The 21,508-nt window shown below is 38.7% G+C and overlaps 1 protein-coding gene across 2 annotated transcripts in view; it reads left to right on the top strand.

The window, feature by feature from the left end:
• The window catches only part of PARP14 (poly(ADP-ribose) polymerase family member 14), a 51,361-nt gene that overhangs the window by 27,301 nt on the left and 2,552 nt on the right, over nucleotides 1-21,508 (top strand). Inside the window, exons 9-17 of one of the 2 annotated variants that reach the window (XR_013414378.1) lie at nucleotides 1,797-1,875; nucleotides 7,099-7,248; nucleotides 7,547-7,609; nucleotides 7,930-8,097; nucleotides 12,053-12,259; nucleotides 12,341-12,940; nucleotides 14,238-14,371; nucleotides 15,252-15,638; nucleotides 21,017-21,191. Coding sequence is in view for 1 of the 2 variants with exons in the window: in XM_001105869.5 (XP_001105869.4) it covers nucleotides 1,797-1,875; nucleotides 7,099-7,248; nucleotides 7,547-7,609; nucleotides 7,930-8,097; nucleotides 12,053-12,259; nucleotides 12,341-12,940; nucleotides 14,238-14,371; nucleotides 21,017-21,191 (1,576 nt within the window). In the remaining variant the exon portion in view is untranslated. The remainder of the gene's footprint in view (nucleotides 1-1,796; nucleotides 1,876-7,098; nucleotides 7,249-7,546; nucleotides 7,610-7,929; nucleotides 8,098-12,052; nucleotides 12,260-12,340; nucleotides 12,941-14,237; nucleotides 14,372-15,251; nucleotides 15,639-21,016; nucleotides 21,192-21,508) is intronic. The other variant, XM_001105869.5, reaches the window with a different exon arrangement.

Below are 21,508 nucleotides of genomic sequence, written 5' to 3'. Positions count from 1 at the left end.
AGATGTGCTTTATTTAGATTATTTAAAAAAATTCAATCAGTTGCTAACATTTAAAAATCAAAAATTTCACATAAAACTCTAGATATCCACTATGACCTAAAACTTAAAAACTTCTGGCACATTAAACATGGCTTCCTGCTTGGAACAGGAAGTTTTCCATGTCTGAGTGGCAGGTGTTCTCTAGTTCTCCACAGTCAAATCAGTCTACCTTTACCCATGTGCCTTACCTACCTGGCTCCTGGAGGCCTGTGAGTCTGAGATCTTTGTTCTACCCTCTCTCTGAGACCTTCTCCCATTATTGCATCTGTCTTTAGCCAAGATGTTACTTGATTTTTTTTTCCAACAAAATTATCTGTTGCTTGTTTACAAGGAGGAAGAAAATGATGATTTTGGAGGGTCACCAACAGGCAAAAAAAAAAAAAAAAAAAGAAAGAAATTCACAGGTTTATTAACACTAGAATACATACACCAGCTACTTGCTCCAAAAATCATGACTCCCCAGCCCCTCCTCTTTTGGTATAAACAGGAAATTAAAAATGGAAGTGTTTGGGACCTTGTGATGGTCATTCTCTTAACATTGTAGTTCTTACAATAGGCAAGTTATTTGCTTTGACTATTATGGTAATTCATGTTCATTGTAGAAACTGTGAACAATGCAAAAATGCATAAATTCTTTAGTTGGATTTTATTCCAGCCTGCTTTTTTACATATGTACTTTTAAAAGTGGGATTGGCTGGGAGCGGTAGCTCATGCCTGTAATCCCAGCACCTTGGGAGGCCAAGGCAGGCAGATCACCTGAGGTCAGGACACCAGCCTGCCTAACATGGTGAAACCCTGTCTCTACTAAAAATACAAAAATTAGCTGGGTGTGGTGGCCTCCCAAGTAGGCTGAGGCAGGAGAATCACTTGAACCTGGGAGGCAGAGGTTGCAATGAGCCAAGATTGTGCCACTACACTCCAGCCTGGGTGACAGAATGAGACTCCATCTTAAATAAATAAATAAATAAATAAATAAATAAATAAATAAAAGATTGTGATTATATATTATTTTATTTAATATCCTTCACTTTTATTTTCTATTTCATTAAATCTTTGAGGCTGGGCACAGTGGTTCACACCTTTAATCCCTGCACTCTGGGAGGCCAAGGCAGGAGGATCACTTGAGGCCAGAAGTTCAAGATGAGCTTGAGCAACATAGGGAGATCCTGTTTCTACAAAACAAAACAAAACAAAACAAAACAAAACAAACAACCAAAAAAAACTTAGCTGGGTGTGGTGCCATATGCTTATAGTCCCAACTACTTGGGAGGCTGAGGTGGGAGAACTACTTAAGCCCAGGAGGTCGAGGCTGCAATGAATGCCTCTAGCACTTCAGCCTGGGTGACACTCCAACCTGGGTATCACAGCGAGATCTCATTTATTAAAAAATAAAAAATTCTTCAAAAATCAATTTTTAATGGCTGCTAAATAATCCAACACATGGATACAGCAACATTTATTTAACTTTTTCCCTGTTGAATTTTTAACTGTTTTTTCTCTATTATGAATAGCACTGTAGTGAATATCCTTGTATTTATATCTTTGTCCACATCTTTATTTTCATTAGACACATTTATAGAAACAGAATCATGTGTTGTTTTCATAACTTTCAAGATCTGCAATGAAATTAAATAATACTGTTTGATAATGGTTATCTCCCACATATGTATGTATGCATGCAGGACAAAACACCCTGATGATTCCAATTTATTCGTCTACAGAGGAGTGTAATGATCAACGCTATATTTATATTTCAGGCATTTTCAGATGAATTTGCCAGAAGGGCTAATGGAAATCTCATCAGTGACAAAATTTCCAAGGCTGAAGATACACAAGGTTCAGTAAAGCTTCTAAATTGAAAAGTGATTTGTAGTTGCTAAGTAACCGTTCATTGACAGGTAAAAGATTGTAGTGATAATTTTTATGAAAGAAAAAACAATGAGTGACAAATATACTAAGTTATGTTTCATATGCCTGAGCGTGTAAGACACTGGTCATGTTTACATCATCTGAAGCAGAAGGGAAGGCAGGCCAAGTTATATAATCTGTACAATGGGTTTTAAGTAATGACAAGACTACCATTTCCTGAGGAGAATGTGACATGTATTTTCCAAAATAGACAAATTAGAGAGACAACGCTAACCAAATGTTTCACCTCTGTCAAATTTGTTGTTGCCATATTTGAGTTGATCCTGTTTGAATTTCACCGAGGCTTCTTTAATAGAAAAATGTATGTCTTTCACCAAATTTGGAAAATTTTAAGTTATCTCTTTAAGTGCTTTTTTGTGCACTGATCTATTTCATATCTCCTTCTGTTTTCCAATACTGTGGTGCTAAGCCTTTTGACAGTGTTCCAAGGTCTCTGCAGAGCTGTTCTCCCCATGCCTACCGCCCCCCTGCAACCCTGCACGTCTCTTTTCTCTCTTGTTCTTCAGATTGTATAATTTATCTTGACCTACCTTCAAGTTCACTGAGTCTTTTCTCTGCCCACTATGCTATTGAGCCCATCCAGTGAATGTTTTATTTTAGATATATATATGTAAGTTCTAAAATGTCTATTTGGTTCTTTTTAAAATTTTTAAATTCTTTAAAGTTTGAACTTTATTTTCCTTTGCAATTTATTATTATTATTATTTCAATAGTTTTGGGGATACAGGTGGTTTTTGATTACATGGATAAATTCTTCAGTAGTGATTTCTGAGATTTTAGTGCATCTGTCACCTGAGCAGCATATACTGTACCCGTTATGTAGTCTTTTATCCCTCACCCCTCTCTCAACCTACCCCTTGGAGTCCCCAATGTCCATGATATCACTCTTATGCTTTTGCATCCTCATAGCTTAGCTTTCACTTATAAGTGAGAACATAGGATATTTGGTTTTGCATTCCTAAGCTACTTCACTTAGAATAATAGCCTCCAGCTCCATCCAAGTTGCTTCAAAAGACATTATTTCATTCCTTTTTATGGTTGAAGAGTATTCCATGGTGTATATATAGCACATTTTATTTATCCACTTGCTGGCTGATGGGCACTTAGGTTGGTTCCATATCTTTGCAACTGCAAATTGTGCTGCTATAAACATGTATGTGTATGTCTTTTCATATAATGACTTATTTTGCTTTGGGTAGATACCCAGTAGTGGGATTGCTGGATTGAATGGTAGTTTTACTTTTAGTTCTTTCAGGAATCTCCATACTGTTTTCTGTAGTGGTTGTAATAATTTGCATTCCCACCAGCAATGTAAAAGTGTTCCCTTTTTACCACATCCATGCCAACAGCTATTGTTTTTTGACTTTTAAGTTATGGCCATTCTTGCAGGAGTAAGGAGGCATCTCATTGTGGTTTTAAGCATCTCATTGTGGTTTTAATTTGCATTTTCCTGATGATTAGTGATGTTGAGCATTTTTTCTTATGTTTGTTGGCTGTTTGTATACCTTCTTTTGAGAAATGTCTGCTCATATCCTTTGCTGACTTTTTGATGGGATTATTTGTTTTTTGTTTGTTTGTTTGTTTGTTTTTTCTTGCTGATTTGTTTGAGTTTCTTGTAGATTCTGGATACTGGTCCTTTGTCGGATGCATAATCTTCGAATATTTTCTCCCATTCTGTGGATTGTCTGTTTACTCTCCTGATTACTTTGCTGTGCAGAAGCTTTTTAGTTTAATTAGGTCCCATTTTTAATTTTTGGTTTGGTTGCATTTGCTTTTGGGGTCTTAGTCATGAATTCTTTGCCTAAGTCAATGTCCAGAAGAGTTTTTCCAATGTTATCTTTTAGAATTTTTATGGTTTCAGGTCTTAGATGTAAGTCTTTGATCCATTTTGAGTTGATTTTTATATGAGGTGAGAGATAGGGATCCAGTTTCATCTTCTACATGTGGCTTACCAGTTTTCCCAGCACCGTTTGTTGAATAGGGTATCATTTCCCCAATGTATGTTTCTGTATGCTTTGTTGAAGATCAATTGGCTTTAAGTATTTGACTTTATTTCTGGGCCCTCTATTCTATTCCATTGGTCTACATGCTTATTTTTATACCAGTACCATGCTGTTTTGGTAACTATAGCCTTGTAGTATAATTTGAAGTTGGGTAGTGTGATGCCTCCAGATTTGTTCTTTTTGCTTAGACTTGTTTGATTATATGGGCTCTTTTTTGGTTCCATATGAATTTTAGGAATTATTTTTCTAGTTCTGTGAAGAATGATATCGGTATTTGGATGAGAATTCATTGAATCTGTAGACTGCTTTGGGCAGAATGGTCATTTCCACAATATTGATTATTCCCATCCATGAGCATGGAATGTGTTTCCATTTGCTTGTGTCATTTCTTTGACCAGTGTTTTGTAGTTTTCCTTGTAGAGAGATCTTTCACCTCCTTGGTTAAGTATATTCCTAGGTATTTTATTTATTTATTTATTTTTGCAGCTATTGTATAAGGGATTGAGTTTTTATTTGATTCTCAGCTTGGTCGTTGTTGGTGTGTAGCTGGGCTACTAATTTGTGTACATCGGTTTTTTTAACCTGAGACTTTACTGAAATTGTTTATCAGATCTAGGAGCTTTTTGGAGGAGTCGTTAGGATTTTCTAGTATACAATCATATTACCCGCAAACAGCAACAGTTTGACTTCCTCTTTTCCAGTTTGGATGGCCTTTATTTCTTTGTCTTGTCTGATTGCTCTGGCAGGGACTTCCAGTACTATGCTGAATAGAAGTGGTGAAAGTGGGCATCCTTGTCTTGTTCCAGTTCCCAGGGGTAATGCTGTCAACTTTCCCCCATTCAATATGATGTTGGCTGTGGGTTTGTCATATATGGCTTTTACTACTTCAAGATATGTCCCCTCTATGCCTATTTTGTTGAGGGTTCTTATAATAAAACGGTGCCTGATTTTATCAGATGCTTTTTCTCATCGATTGAGATGATTATATGGTTTTTGTTCTTAATTCAGTTTATGTGATGTATCGTATTTACTGACTTATATATGTTAAACCATCCCTGCATCCCTGGGATGAAATACACTTGTTCATAATGTATTATCTTTTTGATGTGCTGTTGGATTTTGTTAGCACATATTTTGTCAAAGATTTTTGCATCTGTGTTCATCAGAGATATTGGTCCATAGTTTTCTTTTTTTGTTGTATCCTTTCTTGGGTTTATTATTAGTTTAATACCGGCTTTTAGACTGATTTAGGGAGGATTCCTTCTTTCTCTATCTTTTGGAATAGTTTCAGTAGGATTGGTACCAATTCTTTGAATGTCTGGTAGAATTCAGCTGTGAATCCATCTGGTCTGGGACTTTTTTGTTGTTGGCAATTTTTTAAATTACTAATTCAATCTTGCTGCTTGTTATTGGTCTGTTCAGGGTTTCTGTTTCTTTCTGATTTAACCTAGGAGGGTTGTACATTTCCGGAATTTATCCATTTCTTCTAGAGTTTCTAGTTTGTGCACGTAAAGGTATTCATAGCAGCCTTGAATGATCTTTTGTATTTCTGTGGTATTGGTTGTAATGTCTCCAGTTTCATTTCTAATTGAGCTTATTTGGAACTTCTTTCTTCTTTTTCTTGGTTAATCTCACTAACAGTCTATCAATTTTCTTTATCTTTTCAAAGAGCCAGCTTTTTGTTTCATTTTTTATCTTTTTGTGTTCGTTTGTTTGTTTCAATTTCATTTAGTTCTGCTCTGATCTTTGTTATTTCTTCTACTGAGTTTGGGTTTAGTTTGTTCTTGTTTCTCCAGTTCCTTGAGGTCTTTTTAAAATAGTTTCTATTTCTCTGCAGAGACATCCTATTTTTCCATTCATTCCATATCATTTCCATCCATTCAAATGTGTTTACTTTGACCTCATGGATCATAGTTATAGTAGATGCTTTAAATTCTTCTATAATTCCACCATCTGGGTCACTTTGGGATTGACATTTTTTTTTAATGGAGTCTTGCTCTGTTGCCCAGGCTGGAGTGCAGTGGTGCAATCTTGGCTCACTGCAACCTCTACCTCCTGGGTTCAAGCAATTCCCTTGCCTCAGCCTCCCAAGTAGCTGGGATTACAGGCATGTGCCACCATGCCCAGCTAATTTTTGTATTTTTCTTTTAGTAGAGGCAGAGTTTTACCATGTTGGCCAGACTGGTCTTGAACTCCTGACCTCAAGTGATCCACCTGCCTTGGCTTCCCAAAGTGCTGGGATTATAGGCTTGGCCGGGATTGACATCTTTTTTTTTTTTTTTTTTGAGACAGGGTCTCACTCTGTCACTTAGGCTGGAGTGTAGTGGCATGATCTCAGCCTACTGCAGCCTCAAACTCTGGGGGCTCAAGTGATCCTCCTACCTCAGCCTCCCAAGCAGCTGGGACTACAGTTGTGGTGCACAACACCATGCCCAGCTAATACTTGCATTATTTGTGGAGATGGGGTCTCACCATGTTGTTCAGACTGATCTTGAACTCCTGGACTCAAGTGATCCACCCACCTTGGCCTCCCAAAGTGCTGGGATTACAGGCGTGAGCCATCGTGCCTGGCTGGATTGACATTCTTAAGGGTTGATCAAATTTTCCTGGTTCTTTATATGACAAGCAGTTTTGGAATATAGACTGGGCATTTTAAATATTATGTTGTGAGACTAGGGCCACCCTTGGGTCAAAGCTGGGAGAGAAAAGAGGAAAAATGCTAAAACAGAACAAAATGGAAAACTATCCCCCTTAGCAGATTGCTTCTGCGAGTTTTGGCTCCTTTCTTCAATCTGTCTGCTGTTATTGTAACTTTTCAGAGCTCTTGGGTAGTGGCTTTTTGTATTTGTCCTGTTTTTAGTTGTAATCAATGGGAGAGATAGGCTATAGCAGACTAACTTCACCTTGGCCAGCACCAGAGTTCATGTTTGATATGGATTCTATTTTCTAATTCTTTTTTCTTAAACAGATCATCACTGAGGCTGAGGGGCAGGGCCAGGTTAAAGACTAGAGGTCACAGAAAGAGAGAGAGAGGGAAGACATACAAGACGGCCACATGTGAGCAGGATACCCAAGTCATTCTTGCTGTGGCTGACTTGGTTATTGACTTTACTTCTTTTCTTTTCAGGTTTTTATGGGACTGTTTCTAGCCCTGATTTAGGTGTGCATGAAATGAAGATTGGCTCCATCATCTTCCAGGTGGCTTCTGGAGATATCACCAAAGAAGAGGCAGATGTCATTGTAAATTCCACATCAAAGTCATTTAATCTCAAAGCAGGTACTTGTACAATTTTGATGAGTTCAATAGTTAATGGTAGATGCCATGAAGGAGGGTTTCTGTAGCCAAACTGGTTTTTATAACTTTGGCTTGTTAATTAATAACTTCTAAATTATGTTGACAGGGTTTTCCATAATTAATAATGTTTATTTTATGAAGTTTTCTTCTTTGTCATCAGCAATACCCAATTAGAGTATTCCTCAGATAATGGAGAATGCATTTAGATAATCTTTCTGATCCAAATATACCACAGTGGTTTTTTACTCATGTTTGTAATCATCTTGATTTTCTCATGTAGGGGTCTCCAAAGCAATTTTAGAATGTGCTGGACAAAATGTAGAAATGGAGTGTTCTCAGCAAGGTAAGGCACCTTCTATTTTTTGGTCCGGAGTTGTAATTGTATGGGAGGCTGTGGAGAGGCTGAGGAAAGACTTGGGGTTGGGGAGACAACACTCTAATTTTAAAATGATACATTTTACTAAACAATTTCAATCACAGAGACTTAGAAGTGAAAAGTAATCTCACAGTTAAAAAGTAAAGTCATACCATTCCATCAAAGATAGTATTTCAGGAGTTTTTTATTCACAAAATGCTTATTTGCCAAGTTACACATTTTGCTTTCTAAACAAATGATGGGTTCAACATCTACTAATTTTGCATCTTTTTGTTTGTGTTTCCCAGCTCAGCAGCACAAAAATGATTATATAATCACCGGAGGTGGATTTTTGAAGTGCAAGAATATCATTCATGTAATTGGTGGAAATGATGTCAAGAGTTCGGTTTCCTCTGTTTTGCAGGAGTGTGAAAAACAAAACTACTCATCAATTTGCCTCCCAGCCATTGGGACAGGTTTGTGGCCTCTGGCTGTCAAGGCTAAATCCCAAGGCGTCTACTTTCCCTTCCATTTGGAGCTGAGTGTGAATGTGATCAGTGCTGAGTCTGACCCAGGGCAGCAACCATTAAGCTAGGAGTGGACAGCTTCCTCCCCATAAGGCAACTCCCAAGGGAATGACAAAGCCTGTGGATAGTTTGAGTAAAAGAGGAACAAAACGCAGGAAACTGAAGAGAGTGTTAGAATGTTAGAGAGATAGAAAGAAGGGAAGGGGAAGTAAGGTGGGGAAGAGAAGGGAGAGAATGGAAAGGCCATCCCTCGTTCTCTTTCCTCAGTTACTTCACCTTTTTCCATTCCCTACATAGTCTCCATTATGCAGCCCTTAGCTTCCTCCTCTTTCCCCTCTCCATGGACAATCTTAGTACAACAACTTCCACCTCACTCTAGCTGATTCCCAGAGGAACACTTCCAGGCTTCAGCTCAACAGTCAGCTGTGTCACTTGGCCCCAGGGCATTTCTGTGTAGAAGCTTCTCAGTCACCAGAACCTAGTGGGTCAGAAACTCAACTCCCCACTTTCCTCTTTTCAGCCTACGTGCTTCTTTGATTTTCTTCTTTTCCTAAAACTATGTAATGACAGCGTGTTTTTTCGTATATAAGGATGGCACTCTGTATTTATCATTAGTTAGGTGGGCTTTATTATTATTATTATTATACTTTAAGTTCTGGGGTCCATGTGCAGAATGTGCAGTTTTGTTACATAGGTGTTCTTTGAGCTCTTCAGGAATTCCTGCTTGGTCTCCTTCAGAGAGCTGGTCAGGGGAGGCATGCCTTTTTAGGCTTGAAGTGAACGGAGCTGCCTGGTTCCAGTGCGAGAATAGTCAGCATCAGATCTGTCATTCTATTGCTCAGGAATCTAAGTTTGAATCTCTTATGCTGGCATTCTAGGTTTTCCAGAAGGTTAGCCTCAAGAAACTTAATCTTCCTTGTCAATTTCTGGGCCTTCTTCTAACCCTCTGACCCATATCTGTAATTCTGTACCATTCCTTATAATGTTCTGAGATGGAATTCTATATCTATTTTACAACTTTTCTATTTCTAAAAGTATAATTTTTGATCCCTTTGTTTTCATTCCCCTTAGAGTATCATCTATTCCTAGCAGATTAGCCAACATTTCTCCTATCTCTCTCTATCAGTCATCTGTCTGTCTATCTATCTATCTATCTATCTATCTATCTATCTATCTATCTATCTATCTATCCATCTATCTATGTATGTATCTATCTATCTATCATTTCTCTACTTACTTATCTTTTTTTTTTTTTTTTTTTTTTGAGACGGAGTCTCGCTCTGTCGCCCAGGCTGGAGTGCAGTGGCGCGATCTCAGCTCACTGCAAGCTCCGCCTCCCGGGTTCACGCCATTCTCCTGCCTCAGCCTCCCGAGTAGCTGGGACTACAGGCGCCCGCAACCGCGCCCGGCTAATTTTTTGTATTTTTAGTAGAGACGGGGTTTCACCGTGGTCTCGATCTCCTGACCTTGTGATCCGCCCGCCTCGGCCTCCCAAAGTGCTGGGATTACAGGCGTGAGCCACCGCGCCCGGCCTTACTTACTTATCTTTTAAGGACACCCGCCAATGACTCCTCAGTCTCTTGTCTCCATCTGCTTTTTTCTCTGAGCTCTAGTCTTGGGTTTCCACCTTCAAGTGATTTAGACCGAGAAAGCAGGCAGCTTAGGGGTGCCACAGACCTTCCCAAAGGAGTCCCTGGTAGAGTCAAAAGAAGAAACAAAGACAGAAGGTAGTTTTCATTTTGTATAAATATGTACACATTTGAGCATTTCTGGGCTGCTGCAATCCTGTCATTTCTTCCACTGACCTAGTTGCATTGCTGGTCTGCACAAATAAATCAGGGTTAGTGGGTTATCCTTGCACGTCCTCTTTACCTGTCTTTTTCACCACCTGAGCTGGTCCTGAGACTGATAGATGTGGAAGCTTTCTCTTTTAGTGGTGTATATGAGTTCAGTTAAGACTGTGATCAAGACAGCCTCTGGCAGTTAAAGGAGCCTCCTCCCTATTCCTTAGAGACACCTGCATAAGAGGAGAGACTAGGTGGTCAGCAACACCTGTGATCACCTCAAGCTGAGCACAGACTCCAAACTCCCATTCCTTGTCATCTCCCCAAACCTGCCCTTCCTCTTATATCTCCAATCATGTGAAAAACATCACTTTCCATCTAGAGTCCTTGACTCTACCCTCTTCATCACTGTAATCTTCATTAGCTTAGGAATTATTTGATTGAATGTTTACCGAGTGCCCGCATCTGCGAGGCACCATGTTTAGGCACTGGAGATAGAAAGATAACTAAGAAAAGGATCCAGTTCACAAAGAGCACTGAGCCCAGTGTGAGAGACAGGCATGCAAACAAACAACTGCAATGCAACATGAACCATGATATAGTGAAGGTATGTGTATGGCAAAAGAGGGAGAGGGAAAGGTTAAGGACAAACCCAGCTGGTCCCTATGTCCTCCTGACTTTACTTCCAAAATAGCTCCTCAATCCCTACTCTTCATTCTGGCCTCCTCTTTTTGTTCAGCTCTTGTCTTTTGACTAAGCTTTTAATACAGCCTCCTAACTAGACCTAGGCTCCCCACTCCATGCTTCCTCCACACCCCTCCAGACTTATCTTCCTTAAAACTAGGTCTGTTCTGCATACATGCCAGGTCGAACATACACCCATTACATAGTTCTATCTGGCATAGCCTGTCCCTCAATTTTCCATATTTCACCTACTGATCACCTGCTCATCCCCACATATCACATCATCTGTGTTTTAGTAAGTGCCTAGTGAGTACCTAGCCAGTGATAGGATATGGCACATGTTTCTTGAAAGTGAATGAATGTAACTGAACTTGTCCATATAAACTCTTTCAAATACCATGGGAAAATTACAGCTTTGCAAAAGAGAATTTCCCTCTTTCTCTGATCATCTGATTTAAAAAGATTTGAACAACCCCCCTTGGTTAATTTTATGTGAGGTTTGTCTACATTCCCACAATTGTCAGCATAACCAAGTCAAAGAAGCCTACTCTTGTTCTGCAATAGTGTAGGCACCATCAACAACAATTAGCCAGGTGGGCTCTTAGTCTGTCACATCAGCTTGGCCAAGGAACTTTTACATTGCCCATCATGTGACTTTGCCAACTGTTATTCACATGGGACTGTTCCCACGGCTGGAAAGGGACTTTTCATGATCTTACCTGGCTGTCACTTTCATGGCTTGAGAAGGAGGATATGGTATATGCTGAAAATAGGGAACACTCTGCTCCAGGTAGCTACCTTGAATCCTGGTGGTCAGCTAAAATCTCACTGAGTGTGGAGGGAAAGCCTTCTTGAAGGCTTGTAGATAACTTGTGTCTGAAAAATTATAGATTATAACAAATAGCCTATAGCACTGGGTGTCTTACTAAATTTTGCTTAGCTTAAATTAGGTTCCCAGAGATGTCTGGGAGAATAAGGATACATACATAAAATCAAGTGATGACTGATCCAAAAAAAGGTTTTCATCTTTAGAAAGTATTTTATGTCAACATATATTAGCATCTGCTTTTCATGAAATTTTGAGGACACTAGTGAGCTAAGAAGAAAAGCTGCTTGTGCTCTGTAATAGGAGATGAGGAACACAATGAGCTGGGATCAGCTGAATAGAGTAGATATGATTGTCAGACACCAAAAGTCAGACTTCTGGGTCCTTTGTTCATTGCCAGGCTGTGGGCTTCCTGACATCCTAGAACCAAAACCCTCATTGCATCTAGGACTTCAAAAGTGTTTGCTGATGCTTTGTTAGAAAATTCCACAATGATGAAAGAATTGAGGAGTGGGCATTTATTCTCTGAGCATTGGAAACCCTAATGTATTCCTTAGCCTTCCACTTAGGTCCTTTTGTCCTTCAGCAATTTTATTATTTGCTCTTCCAGGAAATGCCAAACAAGACCCAGAAAAGGTTGCTGAAGCCATAATTGATGCCATTGAAGACTTTGTCCAGAAAGGATCAGCCAAGTCTGTGAAAAAAGTTAAAGTTGTTATCTTTCTGCCTCAAGTACTGGATGTGTTTTATGCCATCATGAAGAAAAGAGAAGGGACTCAGGTTTCTTCCCAACAGTCTATGATGTCTAAACTTGCATGTGAGTTGTTTGCTTTTATGAAATGCATGTTCCTAACGTTGATGTCACATGAGAAATACATAATCTTCCTTTTCTTTTTAGCATTTTTGCGCATTTCAAAGCAACCTCCCAAAAAAGAGAATCATTTGGTTTTGGAAAAGAAAACAGAATCAGCAACTTTTCGGGTGTGTGGTGAAAATGTCATGTGTGTGGAACAAACTATCTCCTGGCTGCAAGACCTGATTGAAAAAGAACAGTGTCCTTATACCAGTGAAGATGAGTACATCAAATACTTTGATGAAAAGGAGTATCAGAAGTTGAAAGAGCTGCAGGAGAAGTTAAATATTAACATTTTCCTGGACAATAAGAGACCTTTGATTAAGGTTTTGGGAATTAGCAGAGATGTGATGCAGGCTAGAGATGAAATTGAGGCAATGATCAAGAGAGTTCGACTGGCCAAAGAACAGGAATCCCGGGCAGACTGTATCAGTGAGTTTATAGAATGGCAGTATAATGACAATAACACTTTTTATCGTTTTGACAAAATAACCAATCTGAAATTAGAGGATGCAAGAAGAGAAAAGAAAAAAACTATTGATGTCAAAATTAATCATCAGCACTACACAGTGAACTTGAACACATACACTGCCACAGATGCAAAGGGCCTCAGTTTATCTGTTCAGCGCCTTGTGAAATCCGAAGGTGAGTTAAACATTCATACTTGTCATCTACTATTTCACACCTACTTTGGGCATAACACTATTTTGTACATACATCAGAATTTCAAATAGGAAAAAATTCATGTAACACTAATGAAATAAACTAGAAAATATGGCCTCTGAGCTTGAAGTGCTTACGTTATGGCCAGGAAAACCCAGGACGGATGTACCCAAAAGCCTGAAGATGACTATCTTCTTGGTAACAATAGTCAAATCTCACCTTTGTTCCCATCTTTACAGTTTATAAGCTTCCGAAAGCCAGTTGTGCTGAGGAGGTAATAGCTGCATCAATTAGGGGAAGGAAAACCATAGGCTTAAAGGAAAAGTGATGGCCCAAGGTTTTCTAGAACAAAAGGGCAAAGGGAAAAACAGAAAGGAAAGCCTGGTCAGAGGGTGGACCCTCTCTGTGTCTGACTGATAATCCAGGGAGGATCGGGAGCCTGTAGGAACTTCTCCCAGAAGTCACCTCTACCGAGAGCAAAAGGTTCCTTGACGCACATGACAGGAAGCAGGCTTCAGATTCTCTGAACAGATCTACTCTCCAAGAAGGGAATGCCTGTCTTGTGTAGGCAGCCATTCCCACCTTCGAACCAGATTAAGTCCCCCTTGAAAACAGGTAAATTAGCTTCCATTACACCATATTTATCTCTTGTGAGATCAGTGTGAACAGATTCCTAACACTCTGAGCAACCCTTGGAAAATAATAAATCACATATAGTATTCTGCTTAGCAGAGGAGGAGACAGAGCTGTCACCACAGCCTATCACATAGCAAAATCTGCCACCCAACTGCCTCTTAAAGATGCTATGAAGAATAATGAAAAAATAGATGTGGAGTGCCTGTGGTGGTGATGGTGAGGCGTTCTGGCAAAAATCCATGCATAAACAAAACAGCAACTACTTAGAACACTGTAGGGAAATAATTTATTGTTAGATTGTGACTATTAGAGATTGAACCGAAAACACAGATGAGTTATACTGCACCAACAGTTCTCAAATCGTAGTATGATCCAAACTTAGGAGGCAGACACACAGGCTCTGCTCCTCAGAGATGCTGATTCGGTTGATCTGTAGCTTTCCTTTTATTTTGGTTTAACAAGCATTCCAGTTGGTTCTCATGTAGGTTGTCTGTCGTTCATGCTTTGAAAAGCGTTCTCCTAGAAAGATAAGGAACTTTTTGAATGCGTAGGATTGGAAGATAGTAACACAAGAACACAGATACTAAATTTTCCAGAGTGTACCGGGGATGTACGAGGGCATCCTCAAATGTCTCCTTTGCAGTTGACATCCCTGCACACTGGAGTGATATGAAGCAGCAGAATTTCTGTGTGGTGGAGCTGCAGCCTCATGATCCTGAGTACAACACAGTGGCAAGCAAGTTTAATCAGACTTGCGCACACTTCAGAATAGAGAAGGTAAGCCTTCTGCTGAAATGTGGTTTCTGAATGGTGGAAATAAGTTCTGTCATGGTCCTATATAAAATGTATTTTCATTCACTTCCTATCACATTTTTTAACCCAGAATTAGAATTTTTATGGTAATTAGTAGATTCTAGATTCTACTCATGTGACTATAATTACTGAGGCATTAAGATTCTTGTGTCAGTGTAATATTCAGTTGTAATATGATAGAACACTAAAGACATAGATTTACTTTGTGAAGCAAGCTAATACAAATGCAAAGATATGGCTTTAAAATTGGATTTGATAACTAGCAAATTCCACAGAGAGCCATGTAGAGGCTCCTCCTCAGATCAGGACCATGTTACTCTGCCCCACTATTCACAGGTCAACAGTGCTTCCTTGATAAAGCCAGCAGCCCTTTCCTTGTTTATCATCATTGTTTTGGGCAGGTGAGTGTGATGATTCGTGCCTGTAGTCCCAGCTGTTGGGAGGCTGAGGTGGAAGGATGGCACGAGCCCAGGAGTTTGAGGCCAGTCTGGGTAACATAGCGCAATCTTGCTCTCAAATAAAAACAACCGATTATTTTGGCATCTTCTTCCATTTTTAAACATTATTGATACTGCTCTTTGAAATTATATTTTTCCTTGACTTTCTCTAGCAATATTATTATGAGTTTTCTTTTCCTTGACCAATTTTCTTTTCATTATCGCAGGTACTGTTTCTCTTCCAAACCCCTAATTCTAGCTTTATTCATGCTACTTATGCTTAAAGGGTCTTTTGTCTCTGTACCTCACCAGGGAATATTTTTACCCTTCTTGGATTCAACTATTAGTTCAATGTCGATAGCTCCCAAATCAACATTACCAACCTGGGTCTTTGACTCAAATTCTAGGACATACTCCCAGTGGCCTAAAAAATCTCCACTTGAGGCCGGGTGCAGTGGCTCACGCCAGTAATCCCAGCACTTTGGGAGGCCGAGGCCGGTGGATCACGAGGTCAGGGGTTCAAGACCACCCTGGCGAAGATGGTGAAACTGCGTCTCTACTAAAACTACAAAAATTAGCTGGGCACGTTGGCAGGCGCCCGTAATCCCACCTACTCGGGAGGCTGAGGCAGGAGAATCGCTTGAACATGGGTGGTAGAGATCGCAGTGAGCCGAAATCATGCCACTGCACTCTAGCCTGGTCGACAGAGTGACTCCATCTCAAAAAGAAAAAAAAAATCTCCACTTGAATATCTAACTGCAAAATCAACTTCTCTAAAATCTAATGCATCATAGGTATGTAATTCTCTTTCCCTTTCCTTCCTCTTTTCTGTTTTTGGTTCTGCCACTTTCTGAGTAAAGCCAGAGATCTTTGATCTGCCATAACAAGTCTGCCAGGAAGACCTGCATTTTCTTTCTTTGCAAATTTTTCTTACTCTCTATTTGAACTGCCAACACTGTTTATTCATGTAGTTAAGCACATAATAATTCAAAAAGATTTAAAGTGCTCTGCAAAGATGTAGACTATACCTTCAGATAAAGTAAATAGACAAAGAAAATGGATAAAGAGAAAAGAATGGCAGGGAAAATAAGATAATACAGAGGTACTACTAGTTCTCAAAAATACATAACATGAGGTTACCAATTTGTCTCTGAGTTTCCTAGCAGACTAAGCAAGAAGTAAACATTCAGCTACAAGACTCATAATGTCCATAAATGAAAAAGAAAACCATTTGATAAGGAGGTTCACAGCTCCTCACAATACTGAGACTGACTCCTGAGAGGTTTCTCTTGTGGATCAAGTACTAGAGAATATCCTCAACATCATCCTCACAATAAATTCAGCATCAACTTTTACACCACTGTCTTTTATAATGTAAAACTGGTTGAACAAAATCGATGCCTGATTGAATGAAAACAATTCTATGAGGCACCAAGACAATGTGATTCAAGTACACAGCTCTATCATGGTCTATTTCTGAGATAACAAGCAAGTCTCACTCCAAGTATCAATTACTGCTAACTGGTAGTGGCTGACTGGCACATTGTGATGAGATGCTAAGTTTAGATTGAGCAAGAATGAATGTTCTGGTTGACCAGCAATATCTATAGTGGGCCCTATGGATGCCTGCTGCATATTGGCAGACCTTGGCCAGAGAATTGATTTCAACACTTTTTTACAGTGAAACCTTTTTTTTTTTTTTCAATAAAATCTTATGTGAAATCCCAGTGTGTGAACCAGATAAAAGCAGGGGTGTCAGTAGTACTTAAGGCACCTCCAGGGAGGTCCCTAGAATTATGAAAATAACATGAAAAATGGGTGGTCTTTCATCCTCTATGACTATTAAGTCTTATGATTCAGGTTTTTAATATCCATAAGCCTTCCACTTAGATTCAACAATTTTGCCACTTTTGCTTTCTCTGCCTGTCTGTTTTTGCTGAAGCATTTGAAGGTAAGTTGCAGACATCATGATACTCCTATTTTAGCAAGTATCTCCCAATTAAAGACATTCTCCTAAATTATGACAATGCCATTATCCCAATTAAAAACTTAACATTAATTCAGTAATATCCAATATACAGTCCATATTCTTTCCCCCTCCCCACCCGAGACAGAGTCTTGCTCTTTCGCCCAGGCTGGAGTGCAGTGACGTGATCTTGGCTCACTGCAACCTCTGCCTCCTGGTCGCAAGCGATTCTCCTGCCTCAGCCTCCTGAGTAGCTGAGATTACAGGTGCCCACCACCACACCTGGCTAATTTTTTGTGTGTGTTTTTAGTAGAGATAGGGTTTCACCATGTTGGCCAGGCTGGTCTCAAACTCCTCACCTCAAGTGATCCCTCCGCCTTGGCCTCCCAAAGTGTTGGGATTACCGGCGTGAGCCACCACGTCTGGCCCCAGTCCATATTCTAATTTTTCCAATTGTTCAAAAAAATCTCTTATAACTCCCCCTCCCCAACCCCAGTCTGAGTTCACACACTGTTTGGACATTATGTCTCCTTTGTGTCTTCTAATATAGAATAGTACTCTTGCATTTAAAAAAGTATTTTTCATGACACTGAATTTTTTAGAGTTTAAGCCAATTGTGTTGTAGAATGTATCACATTCTGGATCTGTCATGCCTTGATTTTTGTGGAAGAATCCATGCCAGTTTTATAGATTCTAGACTTATCTGATTCTTGGTAATATCATTTATTTCTCTATCCTCTTTATTTCTGGTAAGCTGAGTTAGGTTGAAAGATTTGAATAAATTCAGATAAATATTTTTTGCAAGAATACTTCATAGGTGATACATCACATCAGGAACCTCAGATGGTAAGGCCATCCCACTATTAATGATGCTAAGTTTGATCGCTAGTCAAGTTGGTGACCACCATATCTCTCCACTGGAATCAGTAGATTATCTGTAGGATGAAACTTCGTCAGCATATGAGTATCCTGTTCCCCAACAACCTTGTACTGATTGATTTTCACTTCCATTGATGATCCTTGCCTGAATCCATCATTACACTGGAGGTTGCAGGATGGTGATTTTCTAATTCTGTCATTCCTTCTATATAGGTTATTTGGCATTTTTTTTAAAGAACAAATGTTCTTTTTTTTCCTGATTTAAAAAAAAAATCAGTATGTTATATTTAATTACAGTGATTATTCTGTTAGATGTACAAATTATCCTACATTTGGCTGGCAGGAAGTTGACTCCCATGTCTTTTAATGACCCCATTTATCTTTGAGCATTTCTTTACTTTTTGCCATGAGATTTGTCTTGCTCACCCTGTACTTTCCTTGTCTCGTGCCTGGAATCAGACATTTTTCTAAGAAGCCCTGTTACCTTTTAGTGGGGAATGGTAGTGAGAAACCAAGAGTTGTGTGTTGTGTGTGTTCACTGCTATTGAGGTGTTGTTGCTTCCAGGGTCTTTTGTGGCTAGAGCTAAGAAAATCGTGAACTCGTGTTTATGTTTTCTTTTTTTTTTTTTTTTTTTTGAGGCAAAGGTGTGCTCTGTCATTCCAGCTGGAGTGCATCGGCGTGATCACAGCTTACTGCAGCTTCCAACTCCTGGGCTCAAGCAATCCCCACCACCCAGACTCTAGAGTAGCTGGGGCTACAGGCACATGCCACCACACCTTTTTTTGTGTGTGTGTGGAGATGAAGTCTGTGTTATCCAGGCTGGTTTCAAACTTTTGACTTCAAAAGTGCTGGGATTCACCCACCTCAGTCTCTCAAAGTGCCAGGATTACAAGTGTGAGCCACAGCACCCAGCCATATTCATGTTTTCAATTGAAATTTAATGTTGAAACATTTTTTCTTAATATCTTAATATTTTATGTCATTTTGTGTATAATAGAAATTTTGGCTTTTAATAATAGTACATTCTTGTTTCATCCTATAGAATACATAAAATTGTTTCAAAATTATCATACCAAAATTATTATCAATATTAAAATAGCTATGCCAGCTTTCTTTTGGTTATTGTTAGCATGTTATGGTATATCTTTTCACATTCTTTTTCTTTTAATCTTTTAATAACTGTATATTTAAGATGTATCTCTTGGTAGCAACATATACTTGAGTTTTGCTTTTTCATCATCCAGTCTGACAATCTTTATCTTTAACTGGAGTACTTAATCTTACTTACTGTACTTACTGATATGTTTGGGTTTAAATGTACCATATTAATCTTTGTTTTCTATTTGTAATATCTATTCTTTGTTCTTTTTTATCTTTTCCTGGTTTCTTTTGTATTATTTCTATTTCATTTTCACCCCTATTATGTTGTTGGTTATACATTCTAATTCTTTCATTGCTTATCCTAGAGACTATAACATGCATCCTTGACTTACTGAACTGTAATGTAAATTAGTACATCCATCATTTCCCAGACAATGGAAAGACCTTTGAATACTTTAAACCTTATTTATCTCTCTTTTGTTTTTTGTATGGCTTTTAACATGCATTTTAATTCTATTTATATTTGAAACCCAATGAAACATTTTTGTCTATATTTATTTACATGTACCAACATATTTATCATTTATTTCCAGAGTCCTTCAATTCTTCCTATATTTCCACGCTTCCATCTGGGATAATTTTTCATCTAGATGTAGTATTTCTTCCAATGCAGATCTGGTAGTGATGAATTCTCTCAGTTTTTATTTATCTGAAAATATCTTTATTTCTCTTTCATTCTTTGAAGGATATTTTTACTGGGCATAGAATTTTAGATGGCAATTATTTTCTTTCAGCACTTCAAAGAAATTATTGTCTTCTATGTTACTGTTTCATCGTACTTCCCTTCTCTCTACAGTCTTAGCTCATCAAATCTTTGATGCCTTCAGATAGACTTTTCTCCTTCTCTAGCTCTTCTAGTAGTTGTTGGTGAGAGGTTGGTCTGATAAAAGTAATCTACCCTGGCTAGACATCTGCTGCTAATAATAAACTTACTAAATAAAGTTTAAGATTTATTTGTAATTTTTTTTACCTTAGAATTTATCCCATAAAAAATATAGAATCAGGTAAAAAAATTACTTGACATAATTATTTTAAAAGTTTTTAAAGGGTAAGAAACAACCTTTTTAAATTTAAGGATTAACAGACTAAGAAATTGAGAATTATTTCAAAACTCAAAAAATATTGAAGGCTTTAAAAATGAGTGAGATAAAATTTAAGGTAAATGAAATAAAATGAATGTAGGCATTTTGAAGATTAGAAATTTAGCCGTAGATAAAGAATACAAAGGAAAAATAATTTTAAAATCATAAACCAGATCAACAAAATATATGCTAATGCTGAGACTTTGAATTAGAGTGCAAAAATTGTATCTTAATTAAAAAGAGAAAACCCAAAACTGGAAAACAAACAAACAAACAAACAAACAAAAAAACCAGATGATGGCAGGTAATAGTGTTAAGCCTGAGAGTTCTCCAAAATGGAAAACATTCTGACAACATGGGCAATATGGAACCTTTACCTTGTGCCTTTCCATGAGGGACTTTGGCCACCTTTATCCACCCCTCAGTCTTCCCAGGACAGCTTTATGAAACTGCTACTACTTGGTGATTAGGGGAGTTTAGAAGTAGAACTGCAACCCAGGACCCAAGCAGTTTCCAGCACCGCCCTGGAGGCCACTGCCTAAAGAGATGGTGAAAGCATGGCCACTTTGGTCTACAACATTCAAGATTCAGGCTCCACTCTTCCAACTGGACCAGAGATTTTCATTAGTTAATTTCATTCTTGCCTAGATACTCTGTTGCTTCTCTTACTGTAAGTACACAGCTAGGTCAACCAGTATCCCAGAAGGACTAAGGTGGTGAGAGGCAGAGTGCAAAGCAAGGTGGACACGGCAACAGGAGCAGTCATTAGAGTACATGTAAAAAGCAGGAGTTGCAGAAGTTGGGCCAGCAGAATTCATGTCATGAATACTTAAAATCCTAAACCTTGTTTGCGCTCATGCGGTACATAGAAGATGTTAAAAATTAAACCAACATTCTTCCCATTGCCTGGTTTTATGAAACACTGGATCTAAAAAGATTTCGGAATGCAGAAAGCTGCCATCTAGCATTGGATTTTCTGTTTAGTGTGCTTTTATTTATGAAACATAGTGATCATGTTTCATTTGCTGTATATTGGCAAGTGCTCTTGGAACTGGCAGAATATTTTTCTTTATTAATTTGCAGATTGAGAGGATCCAGAATCCAGATCTCTGGAATAGCTACCAGGCAAAGAAAAAAACCATGGATGCCAAGAACGGCCAGACAATGAACGAGAAGCAGCTCTTCCATGGGACAGATGCCGGCTCCGTGCCATACGTCAATCGAAATGGCTTTAATCGCAGCTATGCTGGAAAGAATGGTAAGGAAGCGAGTGATCTGGCTGCTTGGAATGAGGCATCAGCCATAAGAGCCTGAGTTGGCTGGGACCATGTGGATTCATTGCGGTCCCCCATCATTGATGGCCATGTTGCAGCCCGAGTTTCAGGGTAGGACTCATTATATTTCATCCCAAAGGGGACTGACTGGCCCTTCTAGGTAGAAAAATTGATGATTAAAAGTGAAAAGCACAGAAAAAAAAATTTTAAGAGAGGCTTTAGAAATAACATTATTTAACAGATTGGGCCAACATATCAAATTTTACATTAAATTGAAATCCTTAAAAATGGTTTTTCTTTT

The sequence above is a fragment of the Macaca mulatta genome, chromosome 2 (assembly GCF_049350105.2).
Source record: "Macaca mulatta isolate MMU2019108-1 chromosome 2, T2T-MMU8v2.0, whole genome shotgun sequence".
Taxonomy (NCBI): domain Eukaryota; kingdom Metazoa; phylum Chordata; class Mammalia; order Primates; family Cercopithecidae; genus Macaca; species Macaca mulatta.
Note: the sequence above shows the minus strand (reverse complement) of the source record. Positions and strands in the feature narration are given on the sequence as shown.